The 18857-nt window shown below is 43.6% G+C and overlaps 1 protein-coding gene across 1 annotated transcript; it reads right to left on the bottom strand.

The window, feature by feature from the left end:
* Positions 1-474: 474 nt before the first annotated feature.
* prkg2l (protein kinase cGMP-dependent 2, like) lies at positions 475-18749 on the bottom strand. Its single transcript, XM_023803015.2, has 19 exons — positions 18613-18749; positions 17372-17874; positions 13318-13484; positions 13003-13116; positions 12343-12448; positions 12053-12116; positions 11702-11779; positions 11496-11590; positions 11354-11422; positions 10965-11063; positions 10214-10361; positions 9984-10120; positions 7858-7947; positions 7545-7686; positions 7298-7461; positions 2866-2988; positions 2436-2498; positions 1955-2021; positions 475-1776 (listed from the first exon to the last, which is right to left on the bottom strand). Exons 2-19 carry the CDS (start codon positions 17851-17853, stop codon positions 1681-1683), a joined length of 2304 nt encoding a protein of 767 aa, XP_023658783.1. The 5' UTR covers positions 17854-17874; positions 18613-18749; the 3' UTR covers positions 475-1680.
* Between the last annotated feature and the right edge of the window lie 108 nt (positions 18750-18857).

Below are 18857 nucleotides of genomic sequence, written 5' to 3'. Positions count from 1 at the left end.
ATTCAAAATAAAAATTAGTCACCATGTTAATCTATATCCATCCAAAGTTTTTACTTTTACCTTATTGCACTTTATTTTGCTTGATTTAAGGGACATACTTGACTACACTAGATTTTGTTTACAGTTCCTAATAAAATATGGTAAAATGCTAATTATATTTGCCTTTTTTAATCCATTGAAATGTAAAGGATTGTGTGAAATTTCATCATTTTGACTACTATCCCCAGTATCGAACTGAATCGAATCGTATTGTATCGTATCGTGGGAATTTCTGAGGAATCAAAAAAAAAAAACGAACCATTGGCTTAAGGAATCGATATTATATCGTATTGCGAGGAAAGCTGTGATTTACACCCTAGTAGTCACCAACTACTTTCCTCTTCTGCCCTAATATAGTTACAAGGAAAAACAACAAAATAGAACAAAAAACACAAAATACACAACAATGCCTATGAAATGAAGACACTTCTTGTTTATTGGTTTTCAACTGGGATTTGTAATTTAATTATGGCAAAAAGAATGATAAATTGTAAATGTATTTTAGAATAACCTGGGCGAACAAACCACTGAAACATATGTAACCTATTACAAATGGAAGAATGTGCAAAAAAAAAAATCACAATATGTACTATATAAAATCACTCTGCTGCACAAGGTTTTTTGTGCTTTTGTCCAAAATCGCAACCATCCATTAACTGTGTGTAATTGTACCGTGTACAAAAGAAGCAGGAACTGAAGAGAAGTCATAGAGCTTGTCATAGCGAATGCACTCCATACAGCTACTAATAACCTCCTACTAGTAACCTCCTCCTGCTACTAATTAAATCTGTCCATCAAAGGCCCCCTATATTTACTTCCTTTAAAGACTCTCCTTAGCCTCAGGTTTAAATGCAGAAGAATGAATATCACGCACATGCTGCTAATTTCCTACAACAGCTTCAAATCCAGTTTCAAAAGTGCTACACCAAAATGAGGACATTCTGCAAAAACTGAAAAGCCATGTATGACTATGGGGGATGGGAGGAGATTTACTCATTACTAAATAGGTTACTCATTTAAGGAGGGGTCACAGGGTCAATAAGTAAGTACTAATACTTATTAATTATTATATGTTCCCATACCAAACACTAGATACTGGTCGACATGATTAATAAAGTCTGTCAAAGTGAGAAAGCCCATGCATGTGTATGCAAGGGTTGGCATCTGAAAGAAGGTATTGCTGACTTTCTAGCATGTTCTTAGAAGGGATGGTGGCCTTGGGCCCACCAACTGAAGACCAATCATTCTTTATCATGCCAAATCAATCCTTGTGGGAGCTCATCTCATGCTTTTACAGTGCATTGCCAGAATAACAAGTGTCTGTTTTCACAAAATACAGCTCAAAAATCGGAAGAGCCATACTGCTTACAAAGTGCAGTTTCATGTTCTGCCCCCCGCCAGGCTTGTTGCTGTGCTGTTGCGAAGGCAGCCATGTGTGTTACATGTCAAGTGAGCATCTGGAATGATGGCCGAGGCTTTTGGATGGCAGCTTCTGTTGAGATGAAGCCCTTTGGATCACAGGATTCCCAAATGGGACATGAAGGCCCGCAGTGCCAAGCTGCAGAGGATGATGGGAAATGCCAGGGCAGTAAGAATGTGGTCTAGCTGAGTAACATGACACCACAGGAGAGTCACAGCTCCTCAGAACTCCTTATCCCAGCCCGACAACTCCTCAGCCGGCTCCTCCAGGTCTGGGGGGAAGATGTCGAAGCGGCTGTGGTCCAGAGGCCCACTCAGCTGCAGTGGGATGAACAGAAAGCAGATGTGACAACCAAATGCTCCCTCAGTCACACATTCTACACACACATATTTACAGAAGATGCCATCGTTACATCTGGGTAGCTGTGAAGCACCCGACTGACAGATTTAATGGCATGTGTTTCTCCTGTTTGTCTGTGCCCCCCCCCCCCCCCACCTCTCTCTCCAGTGGTGATGGCAGTCTGTGTGTCCTCAGCCCCTCCCAGTTAAAACCTTGGAACCACCTGTAGGAAGGCACATATTTGAAGCTCCTGGGCTCCTTCAGACAGCCCATGCCAGCAAGATCAACAAGACAATCACCATAAGAAACAATGAAGGCAGACATAGAGGAGCAAAGTAAGGACTGCTAAAGCACATCAAGATGTCTATTAGAAGAGGAGTGACAATGAGCACTAGCAGATAACATCACTGAAGTGGCTTTGTGGATATTGCCATGTGACATCACTGAGGAGAACCTCAACACCTGATCATTAACAAGGCTGCTCATTTGAAAGTTTATCTAAAAACTGTCCCCTCAAAAAATCACAAAGACTACAGCTAAAAAACATTTTATAATGTGAGTGATAGGGAACTCCTATTGAATCCTGATATTTAGTAAAGTACAAACAGTACTGAGTAAGCTGAGACTGGACACCAACTTCTGCTTTTTGATGTCCAGGATGCCGTTCTTCTTGTTGCCCAGGCGCTCTGCAGGGTGCAGCCTGAGAGTGTGAGACAGACAAAAAGGCAGGCATTTATGGTTATTCGGTCTCCTGTTTTCCAAATGAAGCCTAGCCGATTGAATTCACACTAGGGGGTGACATGGTACGCAGCTCAGATTCAGGATGAAGGAGAATGGTGATACGAGGATGATGATGCAGCAGGTGTGACGAAGAGCCCATATTACAAAAACAAATCTCTTTTAACTAATAGTAGGCCTTATTTGCAAAAAGAGACATACTGTTGATGTTTTCATATTTTAATAATGCAGATCTGGGACATTTATGGAAACAAATTTCATTTGGTGTAGTTAAGTGATACGAGGGTGGGATTGGTGCAACAAGGGAAGAAGCAAACAGGGCCACACACCTGCAGAGGCTCCGAATGAGGTCACTGGGTCGCTTGCTGATCCGTTTGGGAAAGTCCACTTTCTCGATGCCATGGAGCACCATGGTATAGATCTTAATGGGGTCAGAGCCTGTGAATGGAGGACTAAGAGGGTGTTAGTGTGTCTGATGGTTTATACTCCAGTGACATTTGATCCACAACATAAGCAAGAAAAATATATTACACAGCAGCACGCAGAAAACCCAGGAAACATGAAACCGGATACACTACCGGGATTTGACCTCATTGGCAGGGGGCCGCAATACACAGCAGATTTATCACGGACAGAAAGCAGTGAAATCCTCCCTTGACACGCAGTGTGGTTAAGCCCTGTGGTGCTGCCTGATATTTGACCTAGAAGGGCATATGGTCCACCAGGCCTAGGTAAATATCTGCCCCATCACTGTGACTTCCTCTCTTGAAGGAGGCAATATTTCAAACATAGCATGGGGGTGCGATGCTGGGGCAGACCAGATCAGTGGTCAGGCACCTGGTCTTGCATGGGCAGCACTGCAGTATAACTGGGGTGATAGGGTCCAGGGGTAGTTACGGTAACCTTGCATCATAATCTCCCAGCATGCAATGCAGAGGATGCTCAGCTCAGAGCAGAAGCACACATGCGGGATGACAGCGCTGTCCTCGGATAAAAACAGAAGACCTGAAAAGGAAGCTACCAGCTGAGCAGGACTCCCTCCTCACACACACCTAAGATGCAGGGAAGCTATAGGTGGGAAACTCTCATCATGCATTTACCTTAACACACCAAGTTGGCTTGAGTCATATTTACCTACTGAACCATAACGTCCCCGGTAAATATATCCTGTTAAAAACAACTGCCCTATACAGCAGGTAGCTGCCAGTGTACCTCACTGTAAAAAACCCTCAAACAATAAAGGCATGTTCATCAGGCTCATTATCAATGGGAAAAACACATTTTAGGAAATTTAAAACACTACTGCAGAAAATGCTAAATAACCTGATATCAGCTTCACTAAATATAATAAATTTGCAGAACTCCTGAAAAACGGTATCAAAGAAAAATGGCATATTTTTCACAGTGATTTATTGATAACACTGAGCTTTTTAAAATGTGGCCGCAAGTGTCTGACAGTGTCCTACACTTAGTGTTGTAGTCAAGACTGCCTAAACCGAGACCAAGACATTGCTGAGACCGGAGGGTATCAAGATCAAGACACTGCCGAGACTTGAGGGTACCAAGACCAAGACACACTAAGGCGAGAACAAGACCAAGGCTGGTCGATACAAAGACCAAGACCGAAAACAGACTAGGGCTAGAATCAACATCACATTGCTCTAATCAACTGTAAAGAAAAAAGGCATTGCTGTAAAGTGTCATTATTTGTTAAATCAAATTCATGTTATCTTTTCAATTATATTGTCCATATGTCTCTCATTTAAAATCTCCCAGATGTCATAGTTACGAGGCCTGATGGAAAATAATATTCTCAGCAATCCTCTCCTATAACCATTTTATCAGACCTCGTCAAGGGAAAGAGATGGGATGTACCAGAAAGATGTTCATATTAAGTCTCTTATACCAGGGACAGAGGCCTCAGGTAAGCTATGAATATGGCTATGTAATGATCCCTTGCTTTGAATTGAAGAGAATGAGCCTCCAGATTGACTTGCACCTCCAAGACCTTGCTTTCTAATCAATGTAAAATACCTGTAAAAGTTAATTACTGCCGATTTCGTGGACATTTTTGGACATTCGGACTTCACTACGATGCGATGTGTATGATGTGTCTGGACTGTGAAGCGCTGGCAGTGTCCGTTGAGAAAATGTATACAATGTAACGTTTATAGATGTGTCTGACTGGTTGCATCTGAATTAAGGCGCGTAATAAATAATGATACTGTTCTGTGAAGATGCGATGTTTTCTCTTTTTTTCCTCATCCCATCGAGACCGCTATGTCCGAGACCAAGACAAGACCGAGACCACACAGAGTCGAGACCGAGACAAGACCGAGACCAAATAGATTCGGGACCAAGACTACAAAAAATTGGTTTCGAGACCAAGACCGGTCTCGAGAACTACAGCACTACCTACACTCTCCAACCTGTGCCCCTAGCAACCTTACCTCCAGCCTGCTGGGGCTGCAGCCACCTTCAGTGGCGATTTGATGATCCCGGTGCAGGAGTCATGCCAGCCCTTCTGCTCTGGTGAGCAGTGGAGATGAAGGATGATGTGGTACAGACAATAAGAGCAGTGGCACCCTTCAGCCTTATACTGAAAGGCACCATATAGTCATGGATGTAAATCACTGTTCAGGATAATTATACTCTGGATGGGTTCACCACAAGGTTACTTTACCAGAAGAGAATCCTAACATTCGGTTAACTGAAACAGCTTGGAGAGCATAGTAGATCAGTTGTTGAGATTGCTGCACTGTGAGGGAGTGGTTGTAGACGCTGTGTGCACTTGTGTTGTGTTGGGCGCCTGTTGAAGCGGTTGACTGGAATTATTTGGAAGTATATTTCAGTGTGTAAGTATGGTTGTGTGCTAGTACGGTTGCGTGGGTGGTTGTTGTTTCATTTTTTTTTTTTTTCCGGATGAGTGCTTTGTCTGTCCTTGTTAATAAATGGTCTTCACTTTGTTTTAGTTAAACGTGGTTCATCAGGAAGTTAGCCCAAGTTAGGTAATTGTTAATTTGGTTACTTTAAAAGTTTAATTTCAAAGGTTGTTATCTGTTACGCTGTCGGATAATTTTAAAAGTTCCATTTTAACGCAAGTGTTAATTTAGTGTTTTATTGTACTCGGCACTTTATTGTTTTAGCTATACGTTAATTAGATTAACGTATACGTTAATTGGGTGAACGTAGGTCTTAGACGTAGAAAAGGGCATACACAGTTTACAGAGGCGGTATCACCTGAAATGACGGTGTCTAACCGCTTTCAGGTGCTTCCAGCTTTAGACCCGGAAAAGACTGGGGAGGCAGGTGGGCCCTTGGGCACCAAGGAGCCGCCTACCCCCAGGAAGAGGGAGCTTGTGGTAGTAGGGGATTCAATTATTAGAGGTATAGATAGTTATGTGTGCACCCGTGATAGAGGGTCCCGTACGGTGTCTTGCCTGCCTGGTGCTCAGGTAGAGGACCTTCCGAATCGTGTGGACAGGCTTTTGGCCCCAGCTGGGGTGGATTCAGTGGTCATGGTGCATGTTGGCACCAACAACATAGGCAAGGGCAGGTGGGATGTTCTGTAGGATAAATTTATAGAAGTCGTGGAAAAGCTTAGAAGCAGAACATCCACGGTGGTATTCTCTGGAATACTTCCCGTGCCACGAACAAGCCAGGCTAAGTTAGCTGAGATAAGGAGATTAGACGCATGGCTAAAAGGGTGGTGTAGGAAAGAGGGGTTTATGGGGCACTGGAAGACCTTCTGGAACAGGTGGTACCCGTTCAAGCCAGATGGTTTGCATCTGAACCAGAGGGGAACCAGTGTATTGGGGAGGTGTATGTGTAAAGTAGTTGAGGATACTGCAGATAGTAGCAGATACTGATCTAGCAGCACAGAGGCTACAATGGGATCTGATTTAATTAGCGACTGGGCTGATTCCTGGCAGATGAAATTTAACATAGGTAAATGTAAGGTAATCCATACAGGAAGAAGAAATATAATGTACAGATATTTTATGAGTTCCACTGAAATAAAGGTAGCTGATCATGAGAAAGACCTTGGTGTGTATGTTGATGCTTCCATGTCCCACTCTCGCCAGTGTGGGGAAGCAATAAAAAAGGCCAATTGGATGTTGGGTTACATCTCTAGGTGTGTGGAGTTTAAGTCAAGGAAGGTGATGCTACGATCATACAATTCTTTGGTAAGACCCCACCTAGAATATTGTGTGCAGGTTTGGTCACCATACCTTAAGAAGGACATTGCTGCCTTAGAAAGGGTTCAACATAGGGCTACAAGAATGATTCCTAGTCTTAGAGGAAAGACTTATGAGGAGAGGTTAGCTGAGCTGAATCTGTTTAGCCTCGAGGAAAGGAGACTAATGGGGCACATGATCCAGGTATATAAGATTCTAACAGGTCTGGATGCTGTTCAGCCAAATGGCTACTTCACTATTAGTTTAAATACTAGAACTCGTGGCCATAAATGAAAATTAGTTGGGAGAACATTTTAAAATGAATTTGAGGAAGCACTTCTTTACACAGCGTGTAGTTAGAGTATGGAATAATCTTCCTGCTAGTGTAGCGCAAGCTAAAACCCTGGTTTCTTTTAAATCTGACATTTTAACAACTCTGAGTTATTAGTTAAGTTCTCCGCAAATGAGCTTGATGGGTCGAATTGCCTCTTCTTGCTAAATTTCTTATGATCTTAACACCACATGCACCAGTTTGATACCTCAGTGTCACCATCCTCAGCCCTCCTACACAGATCACTCTTACCTGCCGGTGAGCAGCTCAAAGATCAGGATGCCTAAGGACCAGCAGTCTGCCCCAAAGTCATGCCCCTTGTTCAGGATCACCTCTGGAGCTACATATTCTGGTGTTCCGCAAAAGGTCCAAGTTTTCTTGCCTGGTCCAATCTTCTTGGCAAAGCCAAAGTCAGTCTGGGAGTAAAACACACAGCGTCAGAAAGACCTCTCCACCTCCCTCCCCATCCCCCGGCATATTGCCTCTGGACCAGCAGTACCATTTTCACATAGCCCTCATGGTCCAACAGCAGGTTCTCCGGCTTAAGGTCCCGGTAGACAATCCCTTGTCCATGGAGGTAGTCAAATGCCTCCAGAACACAGCCAATGCAGAAGCGGGCTGTGGACTCCTCAAAGAAACCCCTTGAACATAGTTCAAGCACAACTTTGGTTTACTCACGTTACTGAGAATATAATTTCTGAAAATACAATATCAGTATCTGTGATTGGCCCATCTCTGCAGAGTTACTGGCCATCCTACAGTAAAACCCCCCCCCCCCCCCCCCCCCCGCCCTCGGGAGAGCACATACTCACACGTCTCTTAAGATACTCCACAACTCCCCCCCAAGGCAGACCTCCAGCAACATGTACACATATTTGGTATCCCGAAATGTCCGAAACAGCCTGCAACAGAGACCGTCATTGTATGGGCTTCCCTGCCAAGCGTGCCACGGAAGACTGGGGGCATTACACATGACATTGAAAGGGTCCAAAAACATTGACTATGACCCATTTTAAAGCCATATGCATATGAGAAATCAGATCAAAGTGCCTTATGAATCTCAAATCCAGATCCCTGTCCACTGTGGGACGAGTTTCCTTCATGAAACTTCTTCATTGCAGATCAACCAGCTGCGAAGAGATCTCTGCCGGCTCTGATGCAGCAGGTATCTAGTGCAGCATTTGTTTGCTTTGGTCTGTCTGCTGCAGCTGCTGCACCCTGGGTAGGTCATGCTGATAAAAGGCTGGGGCATATTTGTGCAGAGCATCCCCAGGCTCCTCATTTGTGTCCGATCTGTATTCGCCTTGTGTACACAGCTCTTTGCCTTGGAAAGTCACAGAGCAGCCAAATCAACTTTGCAGATAAATAGAGGGACCTTAAAGGTCTTAATTGTTCCAGGGCTACCTTGCAATGTGAATGGTTACAGCAGACCTAGTGAGTAAGAGCAGCCACCTTGCAGTTAGAGTCCTTCCCCAAGCCCTCTTAGGGTATTTTTCCACTGCACCAGGTACTGTGCTTTTGGTACTTCAAGTACTTCGCTTTTCTTACTTTCAATTCTGTACCAGCATAATAGCACAGGGGGTTAAAGTTTCTCTGAAATATTTCACTCTGTTACTCTGTCATAGGAAAAGAAAAACTTAGCAAGCTTTGCCATTTTAATATTCCTTTTAAAGATTCTTATGTGTTTAAAAATGAGTTTAAAGGTTTACCTCTACTGCTTTTGCATGAGCACTGCAGGTGTTCTCTGAGACAATCATAGTGATTTCCATTCTTGCTGTTTAAATCACTCAAAGACGGGTTTGTGAGAAATTTATGAACTCCTTTTTTGTTTTTTAAATACCCCAATATTTATTGCAACAAAATCACATCACTATATTTATAACAAAATCACATCATTAGGACAGCGCACTATATGTGTGCTGAATTAATATATTCAACAAAATACTTTTAAATTTCTTGTCATGCCATCCGGATGTTATGAGCAAATCACATTTTTCACTTTGTTCATCATTATTTTCTGAGTTTGCAACTGTTTGTACTCGTTCAGAGGCAGGCTATTTTCTTAATCAATCAAGAAAGAAAGTGCCCTACCCCAAAGTATCAAAGAACCAGAGAAATACCCCAACTGGTTTCGCACTTTCAGTATTGGAACTTTTGGTACTGGTACTCAACCCGAAGTCAATGCAAAAGTGAAAGTACCAAGAGTTTCATATTGAAAGTACTTGGTGCGGTGATAAAGCGCCTTTAGTTTCTTTGATGGCTCTGAGAGCACTACAGTACAAACGGAAAAGAAATAAAAAAACAACAACACTCTACATCTCACTCAGCTCCAACTCATTTTCAAGGGGATGGTTAGTTGCAATATCCATGAAGATTATTGTCCACCTCAAGCATGACACGGCCCAGACAAGTTTGTAAATAATTTTTTAAAAAGCCGGGATATTTTTTTAAATCAGTAGTAATATGTCCATACCATGACTGTCCTCACTTTACGAATCCGGTAAATGAATGTAGTGCCTCATAACGAGCAGGGAAATGTGGCCGTCTGTAATCTTCCCATCCACGCTCCCATTGTGTGGCTCCGGGTAAATGAATGTAATATTCAGGCTGCTTGATAAGTATCAGTTTGCATTGCAAACACAGACAAGCACCTCAGACTGCAGACCAGACCTCAACTGAGCAGCTCTTCATTAAAAGGATAAATTTCATACATTTTAGTGGGTTTAGAGATCCTGCACAAGTTTTGTGCAGTTTTGTGATGCAGTTTTCCTTTTCCATTCTCTTTGTACCAGACTGATATGAGAAATGATATTATACAGAAATGATGTGTTGACACTGCAGTTTCACAATGCCTTCCTTGACTAGAATGGTGACATTAGCACTAACTATCACTAACAGAGCTGCACAAATCACTGTGGCTCTTGGCACCGGGCCTGACCTGACTATGAACGGCGAGTCCGCCTGCTGGAGAATACTCTTCTCTGAGTAGATGTGTTCCTGCTGCCTGGTGTCCACAATGTGCTTCTTCTTGATGCACTTCAAGGCAAATGTGGTGTCCTCCTCCTTCAGCTTCACCTGCAGACACAAGCGCAGCATGAAGCAGGCAGCCAGTGAGGGGAGGGGACATCTCAGTTAAGCAAGGGTATCACAGAAGAGCATTGAAATCACCAGCTCTACCCGTCCAAAGCCCCCCACGCCCAGGGTGGCCACCACCTCCAGGTGCTGGAATGGGTGGGTCGCAGACAGACAGGCCACCTTCTCTCTCAGCCTTTGCAGCTCCGTGTTCTCTGGGGTGTCTGCTGAAGGCAGCCCAGGACTTTAGGAGGGGGATAGAAAGCAAGCTTATTCACTGCTATCAGTATTCTGCATGGCTGCCTGTCTGTGACACGCATTTGTCATTTACTGACCAGACTAGTGCCATTTCAATGATATGGCTGCCAGTTTGTGCAGATGATTCAAAATATGTCTGATATTAAAGCAGCCAAAATGCTGTCATGTTAAACCCCTTTTCTCACTACATGTGCCCACAGTTCAAGTCCTTGATCAGATCTGTTAATAAAACAGCATCTACCTTCATAGAGTCACTCATCAAGACTTATCCTCCATCTTGCCCTCCTTGACCAGCAAGCCAACACCGCTGGGTTCCACCATGGAAGAGCACCTCCACTAACTCATCTGACCACTAACTTGCTCTGTCGTATTCAGCCATCCGTTGTTTATGGTCTCTTGGCTCATCTTTTAGGATCTCCCAATGTTTTCTATGCTTAGCTCTTTGTTCTAATGCTAACATGTTGCTGGTCACTCATTGAAAGCTCAATCTGGCAGCTCTTGTGATGTATTTGTATTTGTGTCACATCTGACAAAGGTCTCTAAATAAATGTAAAGGAATCATGTCAGCAGGCCTGAGATCGTCACTCACATGCTCCTCCTCTTCTTGTCACTGAGTGACAGCTCCTCCACGTATGCCTGCAGGGAGGCCTGGAGCTCCTCATAGGTCCCAACCACCTGGTTAAAGTTGCTATAAGAGAGTCACAGAGATGTAAGTTAGTCATCTTCCTCTTGTCTTTGGCGTTTGAAAGCCTCAGCAGGAGTGTTATATACACAGTCCACAACATTTCCCTGTCTTATTCTTTAGTGCCTACTCACTTATACTAGTGACTTATACTAGTGACTAATGCGACCAGATTTACCAATGCTGAATGTTACAAATGTAACTACAAACTATGAAATCGACTTTTGTAACAGTGTTCTGTTATGCTGCAGGACCTGTAGCATTTCTTGAAAATCTGAATGATGGTGTGGACTCACGCTCGGTCCACTACCAGGCATTGTGTGCCGTTCTCCTTGGAGATGATGTTGGCAGAGCGCACGTCCTCACTGGAACAACAGAGCAATGGTCAGCAGGGGCACTCAGAGTGGGAGGTGAGACAGAAACCAGGAGGTCCCCTACCTCACAAGAGCCTTCTCTCCAAAGTAGTCTCCCACACCCAGAGTCTTTATCTCCTGGGGTTCAAAACATCCCTCCACTGTCTGTGTCACTGACACCTGCCAGGAAATGGGAGCCAGGCATACAGCCATTATATGCATCCACTACGCTCTCTGCCGTAGTGCATACATTTCACTATGACTGCACAAGCATTTCACATTCTCACTGACCTCTCCTTTAGCTATGATGAAGAAGGTGTCACCCTCTTCTCCTTCGCGGATGATGTAATCTCCTTTATTGAAGTAGTCCTGTCAAGGACACAGCACTGTAGTCATTCCTTTCACCTTTGCAGGGGATTGAGTGTCACATTAACCCCCGGGGGTCTGAGGCCTCTTTTCCACTTTCGGGGTAGTCTGACATGCCTTGACATTTTAAATACATGCACAGGCGCACATGTGAGCACTGTGAAAAAATATATACTGGCAAAGGGATTCCGCATCAAAATGTGTAATATCTATGTACTGTATACACATACATTCAAAGGACAGGCATCAAACCTTGCTTTATACTCACATACTTACCACTTCAAAGCAGTCAACAATTTTAGCAAGCTTTTCCTCCGGCAGTTCCTTCAATAAAGACACACTGGAGGAAGGGAAGAGCGACAATATAGCACAAGTTAGATAAATTCATCTAACTTGCATTATCTTATTAAATCAGTGCTGCAAAAATAAGTTTTCTGATTAGAAACCACAGATCTGAAGAACCTAAGAATTCAGTTTTGCTATATATCTATAAATTCATGTTGAATTACGGCACACAATGCCAGTCTAAATATGGTCCTCTTCCTTAGGTGAAGTGGACTGCTGACCTGCGTAAGAAGCTGAAGTATTTTTCATTCCGGGCCTGGGTTGTTGCCATCATGATGTTCTGAAACATCTGTCGATCCAGAGCCCATATTCGGGCCTGAGAAACGGCTGTTTGAACAGAGGAGGTTATCTAGAGAAAGGCTGTTCTCTCAAAGGCTTATTTCACTCACACTGGTGAAACCTCAAGTCTCTGGTCTGGCAAAAATGTACAGGGGGAAAAAAAACCTTACATACATTCAGCCAAACCCTGACAAGAGAACTAAGCACCTTTGCGTAAAAATGATAATCTTATAAATTAATGCAGAATACTTTTCACACCTTTTCTTAGATTAAAAACAGTGGCAGGGTATTTCTCCATTGCTCTGTGAGTTGCACAGCCAACTCAGACTGGGTCACTAACTGAGTCACATAATGGGATAGTGCAGTGAGCTCTTAGTGCCCTACCAGGCATTAACATGGTCTCTTAGCTATTTGCTGGTTACATTCTAATCTTAAATGAAATGAGAGCACTAGGTGTGTTTACAGAATCTTATCAGTGCTGATGTTCCAGCAGTTGGGTTGCCCTGTCACTGTGCTTTGGATGAAAGCTGGTCAGTAGGGGAGACACTCTGGGTGCATCTACCCAGCTACCCATCTGATGCTGCAGGGACGCACCTCCTCACCTTTCACGGTGGCCGTCCTCTTGCAGTTGTACAGGATGGCCAGCTCCCCAAATGCTGTCCCAGGTCCCATCTGGCCCAGCAGCTTCTCATTCTGGTTCACCTCCAACAGTCCTTCTAAGGAAGGAATGATAAAGCTTTCAGCCCAAATCCGATGACCATGGATGCAGATATTGAGTATTCTGCAGGCATTGTCGCAACTATTGACCCAGTCCATGGTACCACAGAGCGCCAAATTTAAAGGTCTCCCTAATTAATGTGTAACAATGTTGAGAAATGAAAATCGTGACCATGTCAAAGTCACTCTGTGAAGCTGACCTGCCAGTACGTAGAGGTAGTTTCCAGGCTCGCCCTCCTTGATGACCAGCTGGCCCTGGGTGTAGGTTTGCTCATACATGCACTCCACCACCTCACGCATGTGTTGTGGCTCTAACCTCTTCAGGAAGTCATTGTTCATCAGGGCGCTGTTGATCAGCTTCTTGGTGCTGCGAGCAGGGGAAGGAGAGGGAAGACACAAATGAGCAAAGACATCCAGACTGCTGCCCCCAGTACAGAAACCCCCAGGAGCCATCACTGGGAAAGCACCAGTACTGGCCTGAAATACCATTCCCAACACTCAGTACGTGTACATGCACAGTTAAGTTGAGCTACGCTTATAGCTCGACTACGCCATTTAATCGAACTCCTGTCCTTGTCCTAGTATACATGCATGGGAGGGGAATCGATTTATTGACCAAAGTATGTCCGACTCAGCTACAGTAGGTGGCGATATGGCTTCTTCCAGCTTGTCAGTATTGGGCTTTTTCCAGTTGACCCATTATGTCACAGACGTAAAAAAATAATAATAATAAAATTAATAATAATGGGTGCACAGACAAATGAAGTTACACAAGCTTTAATTGTGATCTGGTCAGAAGAACATACAACAAGATCAGTATATCATTACAAAAAATGAAGTATTTTGTATAATTTACTATGACAGCACGGTATTGGAAGTTTTTCAGATAGTGCAATGTGATTATGTTGTAATAAATATTGGGGTATTTATGAAACAAAAAAAGGAGTTCAACATGAATTTCTCATGAACCTGTCTAGGAGGGATTTAAACAGCAAGAATGAAAATGATTGTGATTGTCTCAGAGACCGCTTGTAGAGCTCATGCAAAATCAGCTTCAAACTGTCTTGAAAATAAATCATCATTAAAATTGAAAAACTAGTGGAGCGGTGCATTGGACAGCTTTACGTTTACAGTGCTGTACATTTCGTACATGCTGTATGTTGTACTTTTTTTTTTTTCTTTCCACAAACGAGATGTACGCTGTTCCTTGTGGCCACGGTGTTATCCGAAGGCAGACGACACTGCCATATGCTGCTGGAGTGCGCCAACAATGCCACCTCTGCTACGCTTCAAGCTACTTATGTGTGCCGGTTTCTTCTGTTACTTCTGGGTCAAAACCCAGCTTGGGAACTGAGGAGCATGCGGTGTGAGTCCGATTGAACGTATATATGCAGGAGTAAATCGACTTCCCATCGCATTATCTGAGTGTTTTACGCCCTGTTCACACCCGGTATTAACATGCGTCCTGGTTGATCCCATCACAAGTGGACAGCACTAAATATACAGTAGGTGTGAACGCACCCAAAACACATCCAGATCAGATGGCTCAAACCACATTCGGAGGTGGTCTGGGGCGCATATGCCGACATTCGCAGTATGAACACATATGTGTCCTGGTCCCAGTGTTGCCAGGTCCAGCAAAAATCTGCAGCCCAAGGTCTGCTTAAAATCCACCCAACAGAAGCTGAAAACAAGCCCAATATTTGAAATCCCAGTATACTCTATCAAAGAAATAAACTGGTATTTTGTATGCTGATCACATTCAAATGAGCAACATTTAAAATCACAGTTAAAACACAAAGACGTCACAAAGATGGATGCACTCTCCTTTCCCAGGTTTGCCAACTTTGGTGACCTGGAGTGAGATTTTCAATTTGAGATACGTCTGCACACACATGCACACGCATTTACATGTATGTGACAGTTTTATTAACTTGTAAATAGTGTCTTGAGTTTGCAAACTACCCCAATGCTTCTGGTGTAGATAATTTTAGGTTTATAATGGAATATAGATTTGCTGTAAGATTGCTTGAATGAATGAGAGAATCTTGAAGTGCGAGTGTCACGCCAGATGCGTGAGAGTTGGCAACCCTGCTTTCCGTGTGCATGTCTCTGACTTTTGGTGTCTAGCGATTCAGTATTACTCAGGATTAAGAGCCACTTGCGTTCATAATAATTAATTTTTCTCCTTACAGTCTGCTGCCACGGAACATTATAAAAGCTGCCCCAAAACCCACAACCAGCGACCTCCTGATATTTACCTGCAACCGTATTTTCAAAACAGCCCATTTGGGTGGGAAAACCATGGACCTGGCAACTGTGCCTGGGCCACATTGAAGGACCGCCTACTCACCTGACGTCCTTGTGTGGGCAAGAACGTATGTACGTGTGAACGGTATGTGACATATGACTTATATCAGATCAGATTTCAGTGCGGATTGGGCCATTGTGTACTAAACTGCATTGTGAATATCAACTCAACTTTCTACCTACAACACCAAAAAAATTTGAATTAGTTTAATATCGGACTTTCACAACCGAAACTTTGTCATAGTCTGCATCATTAATGTTCTGCACAAATTCTGAAAAAAATTAATTGTGTAAGAAGTGACTTGTTAAAGATGTTTTGAAATTTGCACAGATTACTTTCAGAAATTCGATTTACAGTGGTATGATTTCAGTTGGACTAACATGTTTACATTTACTAAGTGGGTCTAGCACAATAATTTTTATTTTTATTTTCTTAGTGTGCATGTAAACGTACTGACTGACCAACCCACCCCCACAGTCTTTCACACTATAGCTGAGGTATCAAATAATCTATTATAATCAGGTTTATGTGTGTATTTACTTCCCAATCCCAGTCCATTCAGGCAGGGCAGCATCCTGAGAGAGGGTGATTATAACAATGCTGAAGACCAACCAAGCGATTTCAGAATTAGACAGACCCATCTCTGGTATGATATTTTACACTTATGGTATATTTATTTTACACTGTACTTCTTAAAATCTGCTCAGAAGTTATATTATGACTCAATACAATTTAATTTCCCAGATCGTGAAAATCTGAAAATGCCAAGTTCTCCCTAGTTGAAATAAACATCAACTAGCACAATACAGTAACATAAAAAAACACAATTTGCTGTCCCTGGAATGTCTGACATTACAGATTAGCAGCACAAAAAGAGGGCTTTCAGCAGCGTGACAGTGAAATGCCTGTGAGTCTGGCTGTGGGCGTGACCTTCACACAAAGAGGGGCAGGGCTGAATCAATGCACGCACATCATCAGAGACGCGCTAAGCAGCTGCCCCTGAGATGTCCTGGTATCCAGCTGGTAGTCACGGTGATGGGCTGCGTGAAAGAAGACTTTTGATCGGCTTCATGAAGACGATCCCGGGCAAATTTATGCCAGCATTTACGAGAATGTCCGTTCAACCTCACTCCTTGTTCTGCTCTTACAGAGGCCAATTTGGCCTAGTACCAGGATCCATCCCATTCACTCTCTGTGCGAATTCATATTTCCATACATTTGGTGTTATCTTTACCATATCTTGAGCAAACGTTATGTAATGTCTCACATATGTTAACAACAGAACAGTACAGTAAATGACAACAATTAATTGATGTATGGGAAAGATTATGCTATTGCAAATTATGTTTGCCATAGGTTAAAAGTGTACATAAAAGGTAAGCTAATTATACGAATCTGTATAAATGTAGAGAATTTAAACCCTGTCTACTTCATCTCCTTGGTGAAGTATAATGACAGGTATTTGGTGTATGTAAGGCAGCGTGTTTTTCATGCTCTTTTCCTGAAATGTAGCACTTCCTATTTGCACATCTAAAAGGAGGAGGGGCTATTTGTTGACCTGAAATGGAACTTATGAATGAATTAGCCAACCAGAGCCATACACAGGCAGTGAATACCTTGTTAATTAAAGCCGTAATTATCTTGCCCATCCATATAGATGGGATACCTTTTGTCTCGTTCTCGGTCTTTCCCTTTCTGTGGGTGTATTATGTTAATGTGAGCTTTCATACAGCATTTCTTGGCTGCTGGAGTCTCGACAAAGGCCTGTGTTCTCCTGGGACTGAAAGAGGTTGAGCAAAAAGCAAAAAGGCCACAGACAGCGCAGGGTTTCATGACTGAGGATGCTAAGGTGAATGAAAGGCAATAAAAGTGACACCTGAAATATGGACACCTGAAAGGTCCTGAACAATGGGAGAACCCTGGGAGTTAGGCTAGTTCCTCACCTGGAGTTCTTGCGGACCCTCTCCAGGGAGCAGGGCTGCCCCTGGGCCTCAGCGCAGTAGTGGCCCGATGTGGGCTCTGCTGACACGCCCTCCTTGGCCCGCAGGCGGCGGTGCACCTCCACAGCGACGTGGTGAAAGCGCGCAGGGCCCTGGTTGATGACGCTGAGCAAGCGGTGGCTGGAGTGGGGCTGTGTGGACGGCGAGCTGCCCAGTGCCTGATTGCCCAAAGCATCCTGCAGCTTGTGCACCTGGGCCAGCCGCGCCTCCAGCTCCGCCTGCAGAGCCCACAGCTGCTCGTCCCGTGCCCGCAGCTCCCGTTCCCGGTTGCTAAGTTCCTCCTCCAGATGGACAATACGGGCCCTCAGAGGCTCCACAGTCTCCCACAGGCGGGGGGCCTTCAGGCCTGAGGACAGGTAGCTCCCCTCTGGCCGTGGGGTTTTCATTGAACCATTGCCCATGACCTGTTGTTGGCTGACCACCATAGGAAGGTCCTTTTTCTCCCACTGGTTCCGGGAAAAACATGACACATCTTCCATATAATTCAATTAATTTCCACTGTTATATGCAGACATTAAATATAATCCTGATCCCAGACTTCTTGGTAACTAATTTGTCTTTTCAGATTTGGCAAGCAGACAGCCCAAACGCTGCTGCTCATGCAGCAGGCGAGGTTATTCCCCCATACCTGTGAGGTGAGCGCCTGTGAGAGGGTGAATGTGTGATCTCTGGCCCATTAGCCATCTTACAGTAAGTTTATTACACTCCTTAACCCACGCCTCGCACAGAGAAACAGTTGCGTATGCTGTTCCCACAAACCCTCCAGACAGAAGTCCGAACCGAGAGAGAAAGGGGAATTCATGCAAATACACTGATAAAAATAGGGACATTATAAGTGACAAAATCATATAAATTAATGTATCCAAGGAAGGTGAAGAATATAACTATTAGTGGAACTGAAATTGATTTCAGTATACTACTGTCTTTGATACTCTTTTTAAAATGTTCTATAATAATAATGATCATAATAATGATGACAATAATAATAATAATATACTCATGCTTAGTCAATCTATTGATATCGAACAACATCATGGTAACATAAATAAACAAAACACTCAAATACTATTTATGTAATTAAAACTTTATAACGAAAACTTTAATTTAAAATTGTGGTCTGACCGGATCTATTAATCAAACTATCCCTAGACTCCAGATGAAGTGCAGTGAATACAGGCACTTACAAGTCGACGGTTTTGAAGCCTAGAGGAAATTCCGGAGCTCAGCCCCGATTCGTTTAGCGGGAGGATGCTGAGTGACGTGCGATGAAGGACACAGAGCTGCTCTCCGTTTCCATCCGTAAAAGTAAAAACCGCTCATATGGCAGTAATACAGGCGACTGCATTACATTTGACCGAAAGACGAAAACACAGCCCTCAGGAGAATTAGCAGCCTCTAGCGGCGACCGTAGAGTGTGGCACAGGTGCCC

This window comes from Paramormyrops kingsleyae, chromosome 3 (genome assembly GCF_048594095.1).
Source record: "Paramormyrops kingsleyae isolate MSU_618 chromosome 3, PKINGS_0.4, whole genome shotgun sequence".
In the NCBI taxonomy this organism is placed as follows: Eukaryota; Metazoa; Chordata; class Actinopteri; order Osteoglossiformes; family Mormyridae; genus Paramormyrops; species Paramormyrops kingsleyae.
The sequence above is the reverse complement of the archived record's forward strand: the minus strand, read 5'-3'. Positions and strand labels throughout refer to the sequence as shown.

Excerpts from the sequence above, each read along its gene's own strand:
- prkg2l (XM_023803015.2), bottom strand. The coding sequence starts at position 17,853 with ATGGTGGTCAGCCAACAACAGGTCATGGGCAATGGTTCAATGAAAACC. Across the intron at positions 7,687-7,857 it reads TGGAGTATCTTAAGAGACGT|GGGTTTCTTTGAGGAGTCCA; the intron begins GTGAGTATGTGC and ends ACTATGTTCAAG. Across the intron at positions 7,462-7,544 it reads ATGAGGGCTATGTGAAAATG|ACTGACTTTGGCTTTGCCAA; the intron begins GTACTGCTGGTC and ends TTTTACTCCCAG.